General features: G+C 33.2%; 4 protein-coding genes and 1 long non-coding RNA gene across 8 annotated transcripts in view; 3 read left to right on the top strand and 2 right to left on the bottom strand.

The window, feature by feature from the left end:
- Atg3 (Autophagy-related 3) overlaps window positions 1-4,430 on the bottom strand; it is a 6,217-nt gene extending 1,787 nt beyond the window's left edge. The window contains exons 1-4 of the mRNA XM_008201077.3: window positions 4,185-4,430; window positions 3,798-4,130; window positions 877-1,143; window positions 693-820 (exon numbers count right to left, since the gene is read on the bottom strand). Coding sequence (XP_008199299.1) covers window positions 693-820; window positions 877-1,143; window positions 3,798-4,130; window positions 4,185-4,256 — 800 coding nt within the window. The 5' untranslated portion in view covers window positions 4,257-4,430. The remainder of the gene's footprint in view (window positions 1-692; window positions 821-876; window positions 1,144-3,797; window positions 4,131-4,184) is intronic.
- LOC655802 (uncharacterized protein) lies at window positions 3,869-19,652 on the top strand. Of its 4 annotated transcripts, none has more exons than XM_064356720.1 (3): window positions 3,869-4,000; window positions 16,509-16,816; window positions 19,237-19,652. In XM_064356720.1, the coding sequence occupies exons 2-3, from the start codon at window positions 16,519-16,521 to the stop codon at window positions 19,458-19,460; spliced, it is 522 nt and encodes a 173-aa protein (XP_064212790.1). In that variant the 5' UTR covers window positions 3,869-4,000; window positions 16,509-16,518; the 3' UTR covers window positions 19,461-19,652. The 4 variants fall into 4 exon arrangements, 3 of the variants coding, with proteins under 3 accessions (XP_064212790.1, XP_015835536.1, XP_015835535.1); XM_015980050.2 differs by lacking the exon at window positions 3,869-4,000 and adding an exon at window positions 9,740-9,879; XM_015980049.1 differs by lacking the exon at window positions 3,869-4,000 and adding an exon at window positions 14,993-15,024.
- Window positions 9,816-10,312, top strand: LOC135265222 (uncharacterized protein). The gene has a single exon (XM_064356721.1). It carries the CDS (start codon window positions 9,986-9,988, stop codon window positions 10,310-10,312), a length of 327 nt encoding a protein of 108 aa, XP_064212791.1. The 5' UTR covers window positions 9,816-9,985.
- On the top strand, window positions 10,318-10,690 carry LOC135266287 (uncharacterized protein). Its single transcript, XM_064356722.1, has one exon. It carries the CDS (start codon window positions 10,318-10,320, stop codon window positions 10,597-10,599), a length of 282 nt encoding a protein of 93 aa, XP_064212792.1. The 3' UTR covers window positions 10,600-10,690.
- LOC135266288 (uncharacterized) lies at window positions 17,058-18,116 on the bottom strand. Its single transcript, XR_010334198.1, has 2 exons — window positions 17,982-18,116; window positions 17,058-17,948 (listed from the first exon to the last, which is right to left on the bottom strand). It is a non-coding gene; the product is annotated as an uncharacterized LOC135266288 (long non-coding RNA).

Below are 19,652 nucleotides of genomic sequence, written 5' to 3'. Positions count from 1 at the left end.
TTTGTTTTCTTCACGGCAGTTTACAAAACCACACCGAAAAATCACCAAATAAGGTCGAAAAAATGACAATTTTTAAAACACTTTGCACGTTTAAGATTTCAGTATCTCTACTTGTAAAATAATTGGCTACATTGTGTCAAAAATTGTATAATTTTTGTTTTTGTTATTTTTTTGATGAATAAATTATTTCGAAAACTTTCCTTTAACAACTCGAAAAATAAAGGTTTTTTTTGGTTTTACTTTAGTACAATTAAAACAAAAGAAATATTTCACTGATGTTACTTTATAGTATTTTGTTCTATTTAGTTCGTTTTTGCACAAACAACCAACTCAATTATTTTGCATAATTTTGTCAAAACTCATCCAAAAAACACAAATAAATAAGTTCATGGTATTTTTTCAATTTAACTTATTTTTGAGCGAGATTTTGCTTAGTCTCCAGTCCCTCAGGTTATTAAAAAAAAACTAAAAATTGATCAAAGTGATCAAGATGACAGATAAATTGGCAACAACCCTGAATTTTATTTTTAAATGGTTTAATTTGTGTATTGCATTATCATGTTTAGCATTTTAAATTCTTTTTTCTTTTATACAGGATGATCCAGAAGTCCTTATCCATCAGAAAGGCTGTCTACTTCACTTTGTTATCAAAACTTCTTTATTTTGAATTCTAGAAATAGTCAACTGTTTACCTGCAGGGATGGACTGAGGCCATTTTGGGTACACTTAGATGCGGATGCGTCTCCATTGTAACGGTTTTCATCGCGTAATCTTTGCTCACATCCTGATACAACTCTTCAACAGTGAGGGGTTTGTGATGCTGCAAAAACGGTTCAAATTAAAGTTGAACAAAAATATTCAAAAGTGTTACAATACCTCATTGTAACCAGTAAGCCACAATCTCGGAGTTTGGTAATACTTATCATAAGTAATATGCAAATCATATGTGCGTGTGTGGATTATTTCACCATCTTCATCCAATTCTTTTTTAGCTGTTACTTTTGGCTGAATCACTGTAGTCGCCTGTGCATCATCTAGCATTCCGCTCTCTTCAAAAGCTTCCATATCTGCGGCCTCATCATCATCATCGTCCTCATCGTCGTTTTCCTCATCATTTAGAGCTGCTTCTTCCATACTCTCCCCCTGTTAAAATATACTAAAGCAATTAAAAACGCAACCACAATTAATGATCACAACTTCTTGAAAATCGGACACTTATTTGGACTTTTTAGGGGGTAACAGTCTAAAAATGTTAGCAGCATAGGCCTAATTTTCAACTGAGGAAATTAATAAGCACAAAACAGGCATTTCTTTTTCCTTTCATTGCTATTGAAAATGTAAATCTTCTCGGAAAAGGAAAGATAATATGAGGATTTGTTTAGAAAAATTGTTGTATTTATAAAATGATAGGTAAAAGAAGAATACCTAAATGCCACGATTTAAGCCTTTTTAATGTGAAATGAAATGTGAATAAGGGCTGTGTTTTGATTATGAAGTTTCAATAAATTATTTTCATTTTGTTAAAAACAAATCTTAAAAATTTTAACTAGAACTTAATTATAATTCTGCTTTAGTGTCATTTGATATAACGTAACTATTTTTCTAATGATGGGTCCATTGGAAACATAAGGTTCAAGAAAATAAATATTAATATTAACAAAAAATCCTTTTTAAATACAATGCCCAGTGAACTCACTTATAAGTGCTATTATTGCTAATATAGTTTTATATGAGCTCGACACCAGATACTATTTTAAACAATATTCCCTTAATATTTCTCTTTATCAGAGATCTTTTGTCGACTGCATAGCACTAGTACCAAAAAATTATCCAAATTTTAGAATTATCTAACAAATGCTTGGTTCATACTTTTGCCATTTGTTATAAAAGACATTCAGTTAAGCATGAAATTAAATTCAATTTATTCCCAGCGACTTAATTTTTAATAATTTTTTTTGTCTTTCTCCTGTTGCTCTTTTGTATTCAATTTTATCGGATTTTCTTGTTTGTTAAATATATCTTGTACACGGTAAGACACACACTGGTGATTTAAAATAAAAAGTTTCATGTTTTTGTTTTGGTATTTAAATCAGACAAAATGTAAAGCTAAAAACAAATTCTTCTCTTATTATATTTTAGATAAGTCTGCGGACCACTGAAGGTTTAGTTTAAAATTTATACAGAAATTAGGCTTTTTTAATGAGTTTAATTCAGAAAACACACACACATGTCCTTGAAATGTAAAAGTCGTTTACTGTAAGAAAATATTATTAATATTTTAAGTCGATGTTTCGAGTTTATCTTAACTCTTCTTCATAAATCAAAACATTTTTCCTAAGTTAAAATTAGTAGACATATACAAAAATTGTTCGTTATGAAATTTTAAGTTAGAATCTGATGAACCCTGTAGGAAAAAAAAATTGGCGGCTTTTCCTGTCTTAAAACGTGTCGTATTTGAGATAGGTACTATTCTAAACTTGTATTTTTTGGGCATATTTCATTTGCCCACATATTCAACTAATCTTATTCTTTAAAGAATTTTTTTCTTTTGTTCAAATTGGCTTTTTCAAAGATTTTTTTGACTAACAAAAAATTGTAATAAGAAAACTGCATTTGGAACGACAAAAAAATTCACTGCACGTAGCTGTTATTTATCAGTTTTCAAACGAAAAATCAAACACCGTCCGCAAGATAGTCAGGTTAGGTAAAAAAAGCTATGAACTATTGGTGTAGAGATAGCGCAGAAACAAGAAATTGAATTCTTTCAAAAGTTATTTTTGTCTTAAAAAACATAAAACATAATATGTAAAAAACAACAAAACAACAAACAATTAAACACTTATAGCGTCCGCAAAATAGAAACTTGTCCAGACGCTATTCATACTTTGAATTTAGAATTTTGTACCTATTTTTTCACAGAATAACATTATGTAATAGTTATTTACTTAACAAGTTTGGAAAGTGCAATTTCCCACATGAGCACTTTGTTTGCGGTACCAGTGCAGCGAGTGATGCATAAAGTGCGTATGTGGGAAATTGCTTTCCAAGCAAGTTAGGTACAATATTTATTGTAACGAATCTCTCAAAAAAAAATATTTTTATAATTTAGTTTTTTTGGTAATAGGTTAGTAGCAGGTCAAACAATCAAAAATTGACATGAACTCTCATGTATAGTAAAAAAATAATCGTTTCTAGTCTAGCCCTAGCTATTGTTGCAAAGTAAAAAACACCGCAGTGCGGGAATAGTTATCTAAAAGCTATGAGTACAAAACAAAATTAAAAATAACATAAGAAAAAATTAAAAATTCAGCGTACTATGTAACGAAAAATTACCTTTTCTTTTTTTTCAAAAATGCAAAAATGTCTATTTTAAGGTTTATTAGAGTTTTTTAAAATGGGTAATAAAGGTAAAGAAGTAAAGAAATTTGTTTTTCAAAAAGAATTAGGGTCGGTTTATAGAAGCATCATTAATTTAATCTGCAATTAAATGCGAGATTAACTGATCACGTGACCAAATTGAACCGATTTCGTTGGTTCATTCGCGTTGTTAACTTTTAACAGTGCAATTAACTTTAATTGAGCTTTCTATAAACCGGTCCCAAAGGTTCAAATCATCAAATTAACAATATGATGTCAAAAACTGGCCAGTAGAGCAAGTGCTATTATTACAGTAAACTTTTTTAATATTTATAGACAGATACTCCTCAAAAAAAGTAAGCAAACATTTTTCAATTGTTACCAATTATTCGGACATGAAAGATTGATTATTCACGAGAAGCAATAATTTGAATTGTTACCTTGGAGTTGCTGAGAGTCATTTCCGAAATTTTCTCTTCAACAACGGCCGTTGTTTGGTCTTGATCGTAGTGATGGGTGTCAACCCAACCATTATCAGCATCATCTGATTCAATAATTCGTTCCAAATCTTCAGAGTATTCCATTTGTTCGCACCTACGCGTGCACGGTACATTTCTTGTGACCAGAAACTGCTTGTCTTTAGGTAAGTAGGGTTTAGCTTTGCTTTCATCCCCAGCTGCCCATTGCCAAGTGGGGCAATGGTGCACGAGGTGGTCACCAGCCGCAACGAATTCTTCAGGGGTTAGAACCCCAGTTTCTCTAAATTTCGATTCCTACAAAAAATAAATAAAAATTTCCGACACTGTTAAGTCAGCATAATTACTTACCTTTAAAACTGGGGTTAGATATTCGGCAACACCAAGGGCTGTACCTTTCACACTGTTGATCACGTTCTGCATTTTTGGGCTATTACTGGAAATTTCGATTTGGAAATAGGGACGACTTTTTCAAAAATTGCGAAACAAAACTTTGAACTCCATGTTTTAGGTTATCGATCGCTTCTAGACTTTACAATTAACAATTCTGATTTAATGGTTGGCAGGAATGTCTGTCAGACAACAGCTGATAAAAGTCCATTCCGAATAAAATTGACTTTACGTTTAAGGCTGATTCACACAATGTGATAACGGCAAGGTTGCGTAACTGGTACATTCCAGTGAACGCAGCTTAATGTTTGTTTACGTTTAAAAATAATGTATGTAACTAGTTAAATATGCATAAATGCATCTCAAAAAATGCAACTGCGACTACGACATTGCCAGTGTGGCGAAAGAAATGTCCTGGCGTTTACTTTGTGTTTTTTAAACTGTTGGATTTAAATGCAAAGTGTAATGTAAATATTGCAACAAGAGTAAATATGAACATGACGAGCCAGTGATAGATAAGTGGATAAGACATTTCTTGTGTAAATACCTACTACTGCTGTCTGTGTAAACAGTCACTCGTTGCGTTTCTTGTATCGTTTCTTAATTCAATTAATTGTTTCTATTGGCAATACCGAATTTAAATTTTAAAGTTTACCATACAGTGGTCATACAGTCTTTCTGGATTAGTCTATTTATAATTGTCTGTTTTCTGTTTTTATCTTTTTTTTTTTGAGTGGCTTTAGCAAAAACTGTCAATTTTAACTATTATTTTTTTCTTCAAGTAGTGGATTTTTATGGCATTAAATTTGTTACTGGGTTTATCATTAATAATAGTAGACATTTTATAAAGTGGTATTAGCTGTTTCAAAGCTATGTATAAAAACGTCAACGTCGCATTTTACGGAATTATTTTTTTAAATATAAGATTGATAAAATTGTAAAATAGTTATTACTAATAACTAATGATAATAATAATAATAGCTAATAGTAGATCAAAAGATATAACGATTTTTTGGTCTTTAAAGCCAGCTATTTAACTTTTTGGGTGGTTTATGGCAGAGTTAGGTTACACATCTATAAATCCGTCACATGAGATTATCATGTGAAAATTCTTACCAGGTCCGTATTTGAAAAAATATCCCTCAAAAGAAAGTGACTCTTCAAATTTTGATAATTTTACCTGGCGATTGTTTAGAACATCTTAAGCATCATAATCGATAACGACACGTTTTTTCCAAATCTTGAATGTTATCGATTTTGAATACTTATGCAAAATTAAGTGGAAAAAAAACGCACATTGCTTTTTTTTTAATGAGAACAACTTTTTTCACAATATTGTAAAACGCCAACGTCGCATTTTTTCTCAAAATTTGCTTTTATAAATTATTCAAGCGTTTCAAAAAAATAATAGCTAATGTAAGTTAACCTTTCAATGAAAAATCTAATCATTATTAACTGCCTATTTTACAATTTTATCAATCTTATTTAAAAAACAATTCGGTAAAATGCGACGTTGGTGTTTTTATAGATTTGAAACAGCTAATACGGCAGATTAATTTCCTTTGCGTACACTTCCTCGTGTAATTTGGATATAATTCACTAATGTAAGCCGCTCTTTGAACAATTTGGCCCGTTTCAAGAGCGACTTATTAACACCGGCAAAATTTTAGAAATTTATACAAGGCAGTGGACGCTAAGAAACTGCACTTTTTTTAAGCCTGTGAAAAATTTGACAATTTTGTTTTACATTTTTTTGTACTCAAGTGTAACTGTTTTACTAACATAGAAGTTTGTTTTCTTAATAATATCATTTTATTTGTAACATGAATCATTTTAGAATATTTTATAAGATATAATCCAATTATCAAAAATAACTAAAGTTTTACGAAACTTCCTACGTCCATTATGTAAACCAATAAAAACTTCCCGATCGACAGTGATTATTTTGGACATGTTGGTGTTTCCACTTTACAGTATGGAATCTGAAGCAGATGGTGAACTTCTTGCGGTTTTGGGGAAGTTTTTATTAGTTTATGGTAGATAAAACAAGTTACATTTACGGTCGCGATAAAGTCACCACTTTAAATTGAAAAATCTTGACATTTTTCGAAAGCAATGTTACAGTGACTAGCAAAATATTTCGGGCACATTTGACATTACATTATCAAAAAGGATAGGGCGCAAAATGTGAAAGGTGCTCAAAATTTTTTGGTCGCCACCGTATTACAGGCATTATCAAAACCTGTTAAAAGATAAAACAAAACCTTAACTGAAGCTACATAAATAAGTTACACAAATTTACGAGCCCTAGGTTTAGAATGCGCACCCAAATATTATACAAAAGACACAAAACACTAGATACAAAAAAATCACATTTCATTATTTAATTTTGGGAAATTCGTGACAGTAGTTGTTAAACTAATCACTGTCATTAATAGCAATGTTAACAGTTGTCATGTGTTCTATCAAGAAACGGAATGAAAATGATTCTAGTCTATAGACAGGGTGTATCAGAAATACATGTCTTAATTTTATCAGATAACAGAGCTCAACACATTAAACATCTTTTCGGTTTGTAATTTTTCAATAAAAAATCCGCAAATTTACTTAAAATTTAAAAAAAAACGTACTGAAACGTGTACCCGCCTATACCCGACGAATTATTTTCCTTATTATAGAAACGGACAATTTAAACAATTTAAAACAACTATTGTTGTTATGAATACAAACTAATTATTAAACTCTGACCGTCTCGTTTGCACAAAAGAAATTTGTGGCTTTGGTACTAAAATGTCAAAGACTGTCAAATATTAAAAATAGACGGAGGTCATGTCGTGTTCTTGATTCATACTACCCCTACCAAATGATATTTTAGATGAGTTTGCAAAAGCTTAGCAATCAATTTTATTCATATTAACACCTTGAGTTCCCTTCTGGGATTAGTGGTTCTTAGACTCTTTAAACTTCGTTATAAAAGCCATTAATTTTTCTTCGTTTGCATTTTTGGGATCTACATTGTCGTCGGCATTTGTCAGTTTTCTCAGTGTATGTATCTTAATCACTAATTGGGTATCCAAAAACGTAATTTTTTGAAAGGGTAAACAATCAAACTAGAGAAGACTACCTCAGAGTATAGACTGATCCAGAAAAACTGAGTCTGCCGGCAGCAGATTTGACAGTATTTTTGTGGTAAATTGCAACACTGCAACGAGAAATGCAAAGAGAAAAAATGTCCACTTTACTTCTTAATACTGCTTCGAATTTGAGAATATTTTTTTAATATTTTTCTAGAGTATGATGGTGTGGTATAGCGGACTGAACAGCCTGTATAGTTCCAAGAATTTTTTTTAAATTTTGATCTAGTTATCCATGACAGTTACCTCAACGGTGAAATATATTGCGTAAATAACTTCGCTTTATCTGTAAATATGTCCAAAATATTCACCGAATAACATAGAACAATTATGTTGGAACCTTATTTCCGTAATGGACATTGAATAACGTAATTGTCATGGATAACTAGATTAAAATTTTAGAAAATTGCAAGGTATTTTTATTTATTTACTTCAAACATTTGAAACTTTATGTTATTAAATAAACAGTTAATCTTTGAGAAAGCAGTGTGCCAGTCTAACGAGACTGATGCGTGGGAGTATTTTTGAGTAAAGATGACTTTGAAATTTTGAGCGAATTGGTAGCGTGGATTTGTTTTCGTTTTGGTGGAGATTGGCACCTTATTGAGTTCAGACGATCCTTGAGGTTGAAACAAAGGGGAGGATCGCTTACCTTGGTCGCCGATCCGCCTGAAATAATCTCTCGGGGATCACTTCACAGTGCACTCAAGAAAACACAAGTTTCAGCGAAACCAGCCGTTTATTTCACAACACTGACGAGCAAATGAAAGAAAGTTAATAATGGATACAAAAAATAAAGAAAAAAAAAGACTAAGAATTCTCCTACTGATCTCACAAACGTAATGGCCACAAGGACTATTCGATCTCGGAATCAAACAAGAACTAACTAAACTTCGGAATTTTGAAATTAGGAAAGCTCGCCTTCGGAGAGGGGCTACTTCCTAGACCATTAACTTAGAAGCATCCCTTGGCGGCAATTCTCGATCGGAACGTTGTTGCCAAATTTTTCTCTCTTACCCGAACTAACGCGAGGACCCAGAGAGAGGCTAGGTCTTTTGTAGTCCTTGTGACTTTGATGGATCGTCTCAACACTTGTGACGGTATACAATTTCTACGAATAATATGAATCAAGAGATTACACGGTACCACCGCTTGATTTTGAGTACGTTCCATCGCCTAACTAAGGTAGCCAGGACCTCGCGACTCTCCTGTGAATAGAATGGTCCTGAATACCTGTCTGGTCTGGCCGATCTTACAGCTAAACAAGTTGTACAATTACGTGAGGACCGCATCCATTGTATTTCTAGCATGTGAAGGCCAATTCCCTTAATTCGCGTCTAGTAATTCGGTTCCATGGACTTGATTATCAAAAAGAAACTTTTGAACCACGATTCTTCGAAATGACCACATGTCCCCAATAACCAGATGACGACCGTTTCGGTCATAGAGGCGGTCGTCGGGGGTGGTCGAACATTAAAGTTTTCTAAAGAAGACGGCACTAATTTTGACAAATTTATGATTTCCCGTACATGAACTTAAATGCTGAAAAAGACTGATAAAGTGTCGGCTTTCCGAGAACGCAATCTGGTCGACACTTTCGAATTTGATTCATGTGACAAATAACGGTCAAACTGAAACTAAAGGAACCGAAATTACTATTTCGTCTTTAACAAATAACACATTTGTTACAGCAGAAACAGAAAATAAGAAGTCACATTTAACTTTTAACAAGCTCTTTTTACGTTCCTAGTTGCAATATGGTAACTACTAGTATAAATTTAAGTCTGAACTTTCCCCTTTAAAATGGTGAAGGTCCTACTCTTCTAGTTTTTCTTTAGTTCTAGCTTTTGTGAAATATTTTTTTAATGCGTGTTTTCGTCAAAGAATACAAATTTTTCAAAAACTATGCAGAATCGACTAACACAAATTTAGATCTAAATCATCAGTATTAAAAACTACGTCTAAAATGCAATAAAATTTAGAATTTTCCATTTAAACACACATAAGATTGTATTGTAGCTCATTTCTGAAAAACCTGTATATTCAATAATATTGTTTTTCAGTAATTTAAAGGCCAACAATGGACTTTTTCAACTCGTTAACACACCCTGTATACCCAAATACTTACTTTATCTCATTGTTTGTTTAGATAATCAATGATTTATTTTTGCAGTACACTTATCATCAATTTAATTGAAACTTGCAACTTCCGGTGTAACCTAAATTGAGAAAACAACTTTTCCACATTAATTTCCTGGAAGAATTTTGTAAACCTGATACTGTTTACTCGTCCAACAAAATAAATCAAATTGACAAAAAATCAATAAATCCACACAATCTCAGTCGCAATTTTAATTTTCCAACAACCACCAAGAGGCCCCCCATTCGACCCGCCCCAAACCCGGTCCTGCCTATTACCTAACGAGCACGACCTTGCCGACGTGAAGCAAAAAACCCAGCGTCTAGTCCCGGCAAGCCCCTTCTTCCGTCCTCGTCCATTCTCTAACCAAATTTCGCGCAAGGTATGTCTTTAGCGTAAGAAAACTCCATCCAGCCCCCGTGTCGTGTGATAAACCCTAAACATATCGAAGCATGTTATCAGCGCGTTATCAGTGAGAGGCGTGCCCCATGCCCTACATCCTAGTGCGCGGCAACTTGGCGGCCTACGGACAGCGATACCCTTGGCGAGTCCTCGTCTCCGGCCTCAAAGCCGCCGACATCGAGCAGCTGAACCGCTTCGCCTCTGGGGGCTACTGCGACGACTGCACCATCGTGTACATGCAGCACCCCTGCGTCATCCTCACCGCGCTCGAGGTGCTCGGCTACAAGGTGGTGGCCTCCTCCTCCACCTCCGTCAAGCAGGACTACAACGAGTACATGTGGACGATGCGCAAGGACTTCTCCGAGCCGGAGCCCCCCGTCGGTGGCGCCGCCCCTGAGCTCAAAGAGGACTAGTCAGTATGGAGATACCGGCGAGTCTGCTCATGTCGACTGGGACGTACGCGTATGTGGCCGTGAAGGCCTCGCTTCATGCCTCCGACAGTGCCGTTTTCGGCCTCAACGAGGACGAGGTTGTTGCGTTGGTGAAGCGCTTCGAGAGTTACAAGAAGGAGGTGATTAATGGGATTCTGCTGAAAGCGACGCCGATGCAAGTGATCAATGCCTTGGGGCAGCTGGGGTACAGGGTGGTAGGGACCACTGGCGAAGCCGAAATTGTCTGGACTTTGCAACGTGATATTTAATTACAACTGGTGTGTGTGTGAGACTTTTATTGTGTAAGAGAGACTTGCTTATGTACATTAACAGACGGTGGTTTACTTAATTAAACTAGATTTTAACATTTTTATTTACTTATAAGGTAAGTAACTTGTTGCAATTAGATATTTCTCTTGTGAAATCGGTCGGTTTTCTATCTCAAATCTGTTATCAGAACAGGTATTGATAGTGCTATTTCCAGGAATGTATTTATAAATAACACGATAATCGATAAACAAAAAACAGTAATCTTATTTGAATCTGTCTATGTGAGTGGGTAGGTATGTGGAAAGAAAAGCAGGGCACATGTTCACTTGTAGCTAAAAATTGGTTACAGATTTCAAATCTTGTATACTAGCCCAGTCAAATTAGACAAATCGGTGGAAAAAATTCCTAGAGAGTTGGAGTTTTTTTGTAAAGCTTCCTTTACACTTGGGTACACATATATCAAAAGTCCCCGAGGGTGGGGGTTAAAGCAGTCTTTTTTTGGATTTTTGCTTATATCTCGGAAACGGTTACTCCTATCAATTTTTATCTTCTTACCAAAATGAAATATGCACTTTTCTTGTAGAACTAACCATAAGCGAGTTATAGGTCTGGAAAGAAATATCATTAAAAAATGCGCCTTAAAACAGAGTGTCTTGTGATTTGAAAAATTGACGATAAATTGATTATTGACAATTGAAAGGAAGAGACATGAGGATCACTGAAGTCTTCAGAATCGTCTTTAGATGCTGCATCTTCGTCTTCATCTCAAACAGTCTTGTTCAGTACAATATTAATAGGTAGATGATTTAATATAGATGTTTTGAATAAAAATTATAATAAACTGAAAGCATTGAGTCCAACAATTCATTCCATCAAATCTTCTGGGACATCCTCACTTACTGAATTGTGGTCTTTAACTGGAGAGTCCGAGGAAAGAAAGTATATTCCTTTTTTATTTCCCTCTTTTAGTTTAGCTGTGGGACGCTTTACACGCACTATTTCCATATAAATAGCTATGATATACTAATGTTTAATTATGTCTTGTAGACACCAAACTTCAAAAACTAGTAGCTCGCTTACGGTTAGTCCTACAACAATGGTGCTAGGACCATTTTGCAGGATTTTATCAGCTTTAATTTTGGTAAGAAGGTACAAATTGATAGGAGTGACCATTTCCGAGATATAAGCAAAAAAGGCAGCTTTAGCCCCCGCCCCCTTCCCCTCCTCGAACTTGCCCCTCACCTTCAGAGACTTTTGATATATGACTACCCCAGTGTAAAGGAAGATTTAAAAAAAATCCAATTCTCTAGGAATTTTTTCTACCGATCGCCCTATTTTTGTCTAATTTGACTGGGCTATACGATTCAAAAATAAGTAAAAGTTTTTCGAGGTTTGATTAAACATGTGCCCTTTTCCGCCTTTTCGCATATACATAGAATACAGAATAGACGATAGAACACTCCGATGTGTATTTATGTACACCATGGTGAATAAGTACTCACAAAATAATGTGTAACACTTTTAATATTAATAAAAAAATAAGGGAAAGATACGCAGGGTGCTACTGATTCTTTTGCTACAGTGCTCTGCAACATTAATGAGGGATAAACTAAAATATTTTTTTAAGAAAATTTTCACTCATACTCAATCTAGTCCAGTTTTTCAAAAATGTGTGTACAACAAAAACGTATGCATTTTGTTTGCAAAATTAGAAACAAGTACTAAAAAAGTATATGATCACCTGTGGTTTAGAATGACTATCTCCTCTTGCCATACTGTAAACCACTTTTCTTGCAATTTGAAAAAGACCTCTTGTAATGTCCTCGAAGGAGTTTCTAGAGCTCTCATCTTTCTTCCTAAGTTGTCCTAGATGGGTTGATGTTCAATCAGGTCCGAGACTCATTATTATTACTTTGTTTTATTCAACACAAATAACACAAATTGTGTACTTATTTATTAATTTATTGCTACTAAAAAATCGCATTCTTCATAATTGTACATAACTGGGTAAAGTGACAATAATTAGAACACTTAGTTGGCACTCATTTTCTATTTTTTTTATTTCTACCGTTTAAAACACTTTCGAAATTATGCTTCGAAGAATTTAAAAAATTGAAAATGTTATTAATTTAGATTTAATTTTGGTCCTCCACAAATTATTGTCATCTAAGATGTAATTAATATTCACACTGTTTAGAAATGGTTGATAATCGAGTGACCTTATATTCAAGTTTGAATATAATGTGTCCTATTTAAACTATGAATGCCATCAAAGTGGCAGATTCGTCAAAATGATGCAGAACGAATTCGAATCTAAAAACGAAAGATACAACAAGAATGATAGAAATATGTATAAAACACAAATCAAGACATCAAGACCTTACATTTGAAACAACTTTGTCGAAAAATGCAAAAAAGTGAGGAAAAGGAAAACAATAGTTATTTGTATTAAATGTGTATTAGCTGTTTCAAAACTAAAAAACGCTAACGTCGCATTTTAACAAATTATTTTTTTAATTAAGATTGTAAAAATTATAAAATAGTTATTAATGATTAGATCTCTCATTGAAAGTATAAATTACCTTACCTATTATTTTCTTGAAGTACCTGAATAATTTATAACAGCCAATTTTATAATTGCGTTTTTATAGTTTTGAAACAGCTAATATGTACAACCATTTTTGAACACATTGTACATACATATCTCTAAAAAAAATTCTTCTCTATAACTGAAGGGGACAAAATAACATTTGTTAGCTTTTTATAACATGGAGCTGACCTTAGACTTGGTAAAAATAATTTATTATGATTTTTGTTTAATCCTAATTAAACTTACAATCATTTAGTTTTAAACAAAAAAAAATACTTTTGTTGCAGCTTCAGTTATTTTAATTGAAAAATTCGAAAAAGCGTCTTATTGTTCGAACAAGTAGAAACACGTTTTCCAGATTTTTTTTTAACTGTATCTATTGGCATTCGTTATAGTAATTTTATTTCTCCCTCGAGCCCAAGAACGTTTTTGAAACGTTCTGGCAAATAATCTTTAGTTCATTCTAATTTTTTTAAAATACATATTACGAGTACAATCGATAGATAATGACTATTAATAAGGAATATTAAATTTTGCTTATCCTTCTATTACAAATTTTGCCATCAAATGGGTTTACTTTTCGAATGGTACTTGAAAAAAAGGTTCATCTAGTCTTCTCCATAAATAACACGTGCGCCTTTAATCATCAAACTGTATTCGAGCAAATTTTAACAGAGCCTTTTTAACCGTGAGCTTCGGTTAAAATAAGATTAGCGGCAGAGCGATATGGTTTTAGTCTGTTTTTTTATGTGAAATATTTATTATAATACGAGCGCGAAAACAAGCTTAAAGTTCGAGGACTGTCGTTATGCAACGAGCGTATGCGAGAACTTTAAGCGTTTTCGTATGAGTGTTATTCAAATTTTTTGAAGATAACATTTTAAGCCTCTTTTTAATATCTGAATCCTAAATTATAAACACTATTTTAAAACACGCTTCCCATAGCAACATGTTTTAAATTAACATGTTCCAACAAAAAACGTTTGAATAACACTGATGCGAAAACGCCCTCTAACAACAGCCCTCTAACTTTAAGTGTTTTCGCACTCGTATTATTAATAACTATTTTTGTTGGAACATTTTAATTTAAAACACGTTGCTATGGGAAGCGTGTTTTAAAATAGTGTTTGTAATCTAGGATTCAGACATTAAAAAGAAGGCCTAAAATGTTACCAACAAAAAACTTAATAAATAAAATTGACACTTGTATATTTTTTTAAATTTGATTCTTTTCTTAATTTTTAGTTTTAGAATTTGCAAATGATAAGAAAAAATAAAAATAATTTATTTTCTCTAAAGAAAAGTACCTACTAACTTCATACAAATCTTTTATGTCAAGATGAAAATACTGAATTGTCCCCCAATTCTATTAAAAATCTATATGTAGGTACTCGTAATTTAAGCATGGAAAAAATTTCTTCATAGCAAAACAATAAATTTTACAGCTCTAGAGAGTTTTTTGTTCATGTTTTAATTATACTTTTGATTTCTTTGTCTTGCATCCTTGCATTCTTCTTCAAAATATATTTCATAAATATGATAATTTGAATCATTTTCAATACTAGGCAACAAAAATCGTACTTAATTCTGATATTTTTTTATTTACATAAATTGTTTAGGTATAATATGTATTTTATATAAAAATTGTCGTTTCATTAACCATTACTAATGTTTTATCTTCCAATATGCTAATAAAACAAAAACCAAACGTAAATTTTCCTGTCTGAGTCACTCATAAAAACTAATTACTTACAGTTGATGTGGTCCTACGAGTACACAATGCAATTCCAATAATTTATAGTCACACTTAAGACTATATGCGCCAATACTGTAGGTACGTACGTCAACGTTGCAAAAATAGTTTAATCTCTTTTCGCGTAAATAAATATGATCGATTTTTATGTATATTGGTTCGAATTTGACGATAGCATGTTAAATTAAGCTGTTATCTCTATTTAAACAAAAGTTAATTTTAGCAATATCAATTCAACTAAGCAATAAAATTGCTTGTTTTAGACGAAGACACACACAGTTGTCCTTTTTTCGTCAATTCACGAAATTATTTTTGTTGTGCAATATTTAAGTTCGTTAACCTTTACAATACCACCAATTGAACTCGTAATTGTAGTATTTTAAATCGAGATAACTGAACCCAGTTATCTGTTAGAAAAATCAAACAGCAATATACAGCGTGCTCAAAAACTGGCGCACCAACTCAATGGTGTGAGGTAGAGAAGTGGTTACATATAAAGGTAAAAATAGTAAAAAAATTCTTTGTATTAAAGTTATTGATAAATAACTAATTTTAGGTAAATGATATGTGGCAACGTTGTCTAGCAGTCATGATCGCAATAGAATTTGAGCAATAATAAAAATAAATTATTTTTGAAACGGTTTCCTAGGAAATAATTCCCAGTGTTGGCACATCTACACATTGTGATTTTTTGGATAAATTTTAAATTTTTTAAATTAAAAAAACTGCTAAAATCTGATAGTAAATTTTAAAATAATTATTCATCGTTTTGTTATGGAACGATTACCTGGTATGAAACATAGAAATATAAAAAAATAACGAAAACTAAAGAAGTTAACACAATAAGTTTGTAGCTACAGATTTTTTAAAATATGACTTTAGGAATTTTTTCAACATTTTTCCCGTAATCTGCACTTGCTACTGCACTGTATACAGGGTGCTCAAAAACTGGCGCACCAACTCAGTGGTATGTTATTGAGAAGCAAGTGCAGATTACGGGATAAAATGTTGAAAAAACCCCTAGTCATATTTTAAAAAATTTGGAGCTAAAAACTTATTGTATTAACTTCTTTAGTTTTCATTATTTTTTAATGTTTATATGTTTCACAGTAGGTAATTGTTCCCTAACAAAACGATGAATAATTATTTTTAAATTTTCTATTAGACTTCAGCAGCTTTTTTAATTTAAAAAAATTGAAATTTATCAAAAAATCACAATGTGTAGATGTGCCAACACTGGGAATTATTTCGTAGGAAACCGTTTCAAAAATAATTTATTTTTATTGTTGATCAAATTCTATTGCGATCACTGTTAGACTGTTAGACAACGTTGCCACATATCATTTATTTAACATCCATTATTTATCAATAACTTTAATACAAAGAATTTTTTTCGTATTGTTACCTTTAGATGTAACCATTTCTCTATCACACACCATTGAGTTGGTGCGCCAATTTTTGAGCACGCTGTATGTAATTCAGTTGCGTTTTTTTTAACGACTCATTGCAATTTACATGCAGCCAATCAAATTCTATAAATACCAAACAATTCAACATTGTTTCAGACTTAACACCATGTGCGAATGCGGGGAGCATTCCGGACCAAATTCTGTATCTCAGTCCCTCGATGAACTAGAATTCGAACGCGGATTATGGTCGGCAGCACAATACGGCGATCTCGATAGAGCCTTACATTTACTAAATAAAGGTTTTGGAGTGGACCAGAGAGACGCTGCGGGCTACACACCTCTACATTACGCAGCCAGAAACGGCCATTTGGACATCTGTAAGCTCCTTGTAGCCAAGGGGGCTTGCCTTGATGCGGTCACGTGCCAGGGCAAAGCCACACCGTTACACCGAGCGGCCACAGTTGGTAATTTTTGCATTTTCCCAACAATACGCTTTTTCCTCGATTTTCAATAGTCTCAAAATGCTTTTTATTCTTTACCAATCGTTTGCAGATAAAATAGTACATTTTATTTGAAGTAAATGAGAGTTATGTGGTCAGGTCAGGTCAAAATAAACATTCGGTACAAATTAAATGCACAGTATTTTATTTAAACGACAAGTATTTTTGATCAGTAAAAATAATAAATGCACAGTAAAATAATAAATGAACAGTAAAAATAATAAATGCACAGTAAAAATAATAATTGCATAATAAAAATAATAAAGTCACAGTAATAGTATTTTACAGTATTAGCAAGGTAAAACGGTTTTTACTAACGAAAGGAGGGAATGACTGGCGAGCCGAAGGCGAGCCTGTCACCTCCTGGAGCCAGTAAAAACGGTTACCTTGCGTATACTGTACAATACTTTATTTGTTTCTCACTTGTAAACAAAACGAAAGTTATTAATAAAATTTGAATAAAAAATGTGGCTATTTTCGAAAATTTATCAAAATGCTGTAGAAAATTACTGTGGAAACGACATGACAACAACGTTATTTATGTTATTTATTAAACAATTTCTTTGCAATTTTGCAATTATTACACCTTTAACAGATTAGTAAAATGTCTCACGTACCAGAAGCAATTAGAAACGAAGCGAGAAGTGTAGTTTCGGGTTTATTACCCAAAAAATCTTCAGCAAGGTGCGAGCATCATTTAGATTTTAAAAATTGGCAGAAGAAGCAGAACGTAGGGAGTGTAAACGAGGAAGTGATATTGGCATACTTAAATCAACTGTCGATGAAATATAGCCCCAATTCTTTATGGTCCAAGTGGTCAATGTTAAAAAGCTGCTTAGAAATTAAAGAAAATATTGGAACTGACAGGTTTGCTGTTTACTGTAAATAACTGAAAGAAATAACTGTTGTTTTATTTAGATTTTATAAAGTAATTGCTTTTTTAAAAAGAAAAAATGACCGTTACACGCCAAAAAAAGCCAAGATCCTAACTAAAGAGCAAGTCGAGACTTTTCTGCTGGAAGCTCCTGACGACCAGTGGTTACTCTTTAAAGTTGTGACAATTTTTGGAATTTTCGGAGCTTGTCGGTGTGATGAGCTTTTGTCTCTCACACCAAACGATGTAGAAGACAGAGGGAAATACATAATTGTCACTTTGCGAAATACAAAAAATTTTACAACAAGGAGGTTTACAATAACGGATGAGGAGTGCAGATTTCAACCTTGCGTTTTGTACAGAAAATATGCGTCTCTTCGACCAACTCAGGCCGAAAGTCTACGCCTTTTCTTAACTTATCGTGGCGGTAAATGCATCTCCCTGAATGCTGGTCAACACACTATTGGTGGCATACCGAAGAAAATTGCGTCGTACTTGAAATTAAGTGAACCGGAATTGTATACCGGTCATTCTTTTCGCCGCTCAGCGGCAACTATGGTTGTGGATTCTGGGGGCGACATTTTGGCACTGAAACGTGCAGGAGGCTGGAAATCTAGTGCTGTTGCAGAAGGATATGTGGAAGATTCAATTAAGCAGAAGCTAGAACGAGCAAAAAAATTGTTTCTAGTTCCAGAGCCGACAAGTGCTTCCTCCAGCTCCAAACACGCCTCCACAGTTTCAGAAGAAACAAGTGAAAAATTTAATGTTAGTGGGAATCAAAATTGCAATATCACTATTAATGTGTATAGCCGAGAAATTAATCCTGTCAATAATGAATAAGTTGTTCTTGTATTTTAATAATTTTTAGTTCAATTCAGTAATTCTGTTTCTGTTTGCAATAAAAGCTTGAAAATTAAGAGTAATTTTGCCTCAAATTTTGCTAAATATTGATGGTTGTAAAGAAAACAATTTCTAATCAATATAAATCAACGTTGCGAACGTGTTAATTTTATAACTGGGGCTCCTGTCAGTTTTACTAGTAGCTAACTTGTAAAAGTGAAGTTTCGAAGTGATTAGACAGATCGGATAATTGACGTTTACAAGTGAGGAACAAATAAAAATAATAACTGCACAGTAAAAATAATAATAAATGCACAGTAAATAATAGCATCTCAAAACTAGAGAGTGTAGAATTCCACATTTCGAGTTTAATCGTTCGAGGGGTATGTTTCCTGTTAGGTCTGCAAGCCAGCTACTAAGCGTTATTTAAACTGTGCAAACTGAAACTAGAAACTGAGCATATACGATTTTTTACTGGACAAATTTTAATAAAATACTGTGCGTGGTTTACTTGTCATTAATAAATGAATAAAATACTGATCATTTATTATTTTTTACTGATAGCTTTATTACTACCCATAAACATTCAGCTTCCCCACATAAACTATCACATTTGCCTCTCCAAAATAATCTACTATTATTTTTGAGGTCAAAAATAATTTCTTTACAGGAAAGTTTGAAATCGTGAAATTCCTGGTGGAAAATAAGGCCAATTGTCGCTTGAAGGACGCGGACGGGAAAACAGCCTTGCACCGAGCTGCCGCCAACAAACACCTCAAAATCTGTCAATACTTACTCGAAGTTGAGCCAAGTTTGCGAAACGAAGTGGATATTCACGAGAAACGACCAGCTGACTACGTCCAAACTACCGAATTCTTGTCTTTACTAAATTAAGTAAAATGTATTTTTATTATTCGCTAAATTATTCACATTTTGTACCAAAAGTAACTTTGTAGGGTCATATTATATTTAGTGAGATTAATAAAGGCTGCACTCACACACACCAACACTTTATGTAATTTTGCAATAATCGTAGCATATCCCATCGCTGTGTAAAAAACACCCAATAAATAGCTGTGAAGCATC

The sequence above is a fragment of the Tribolium castaneum genome, chromosome 5, assembly GCF_031307605.1.
Source record: "Tribolium castaneum strain GA2 chromosome 5, icTriCast1.1, whole genome shotgun sequence".
NCBI classification, from domain to species: domain Eukaryota; kingdom Metazoa; phylum Arthropoda; class Insecta; order Coleoptera; family Tenebrionidae; genus Tribolium; species Tribolium castaneum.
Note: the sequence above shows the minus strand (reverse complement) of the source record. Positions and strands in the feature narration are given on the sequence as shown.

Bases quoted from the DNA above. Each gene is read 5' to 3' on its own strand.
- LOC135265222 (XM_064356721.1), top strand. From the start codon at position 9,986: ATGCCCTACATCCTAGTGCGCGGCAACTTGGCGGCCTACGGACAGCGA.
- LOC135266287 (XM_064356722.1), top strand. From the start codon at position 10,318: ATGGAGATACCGGCGAGTCTGCTCATGTCGACTGGGACGTACGCGTAT.
- LOC655802 (XM_015980049.1), top strand. The intron at 16,817-19,236 runs GTAATTTTTGCA...ATTTCTTTACAG, and splicing joins ACACCGAGCGGCCACAGTTG to GAAAGTTTGAAATCGTGAAA.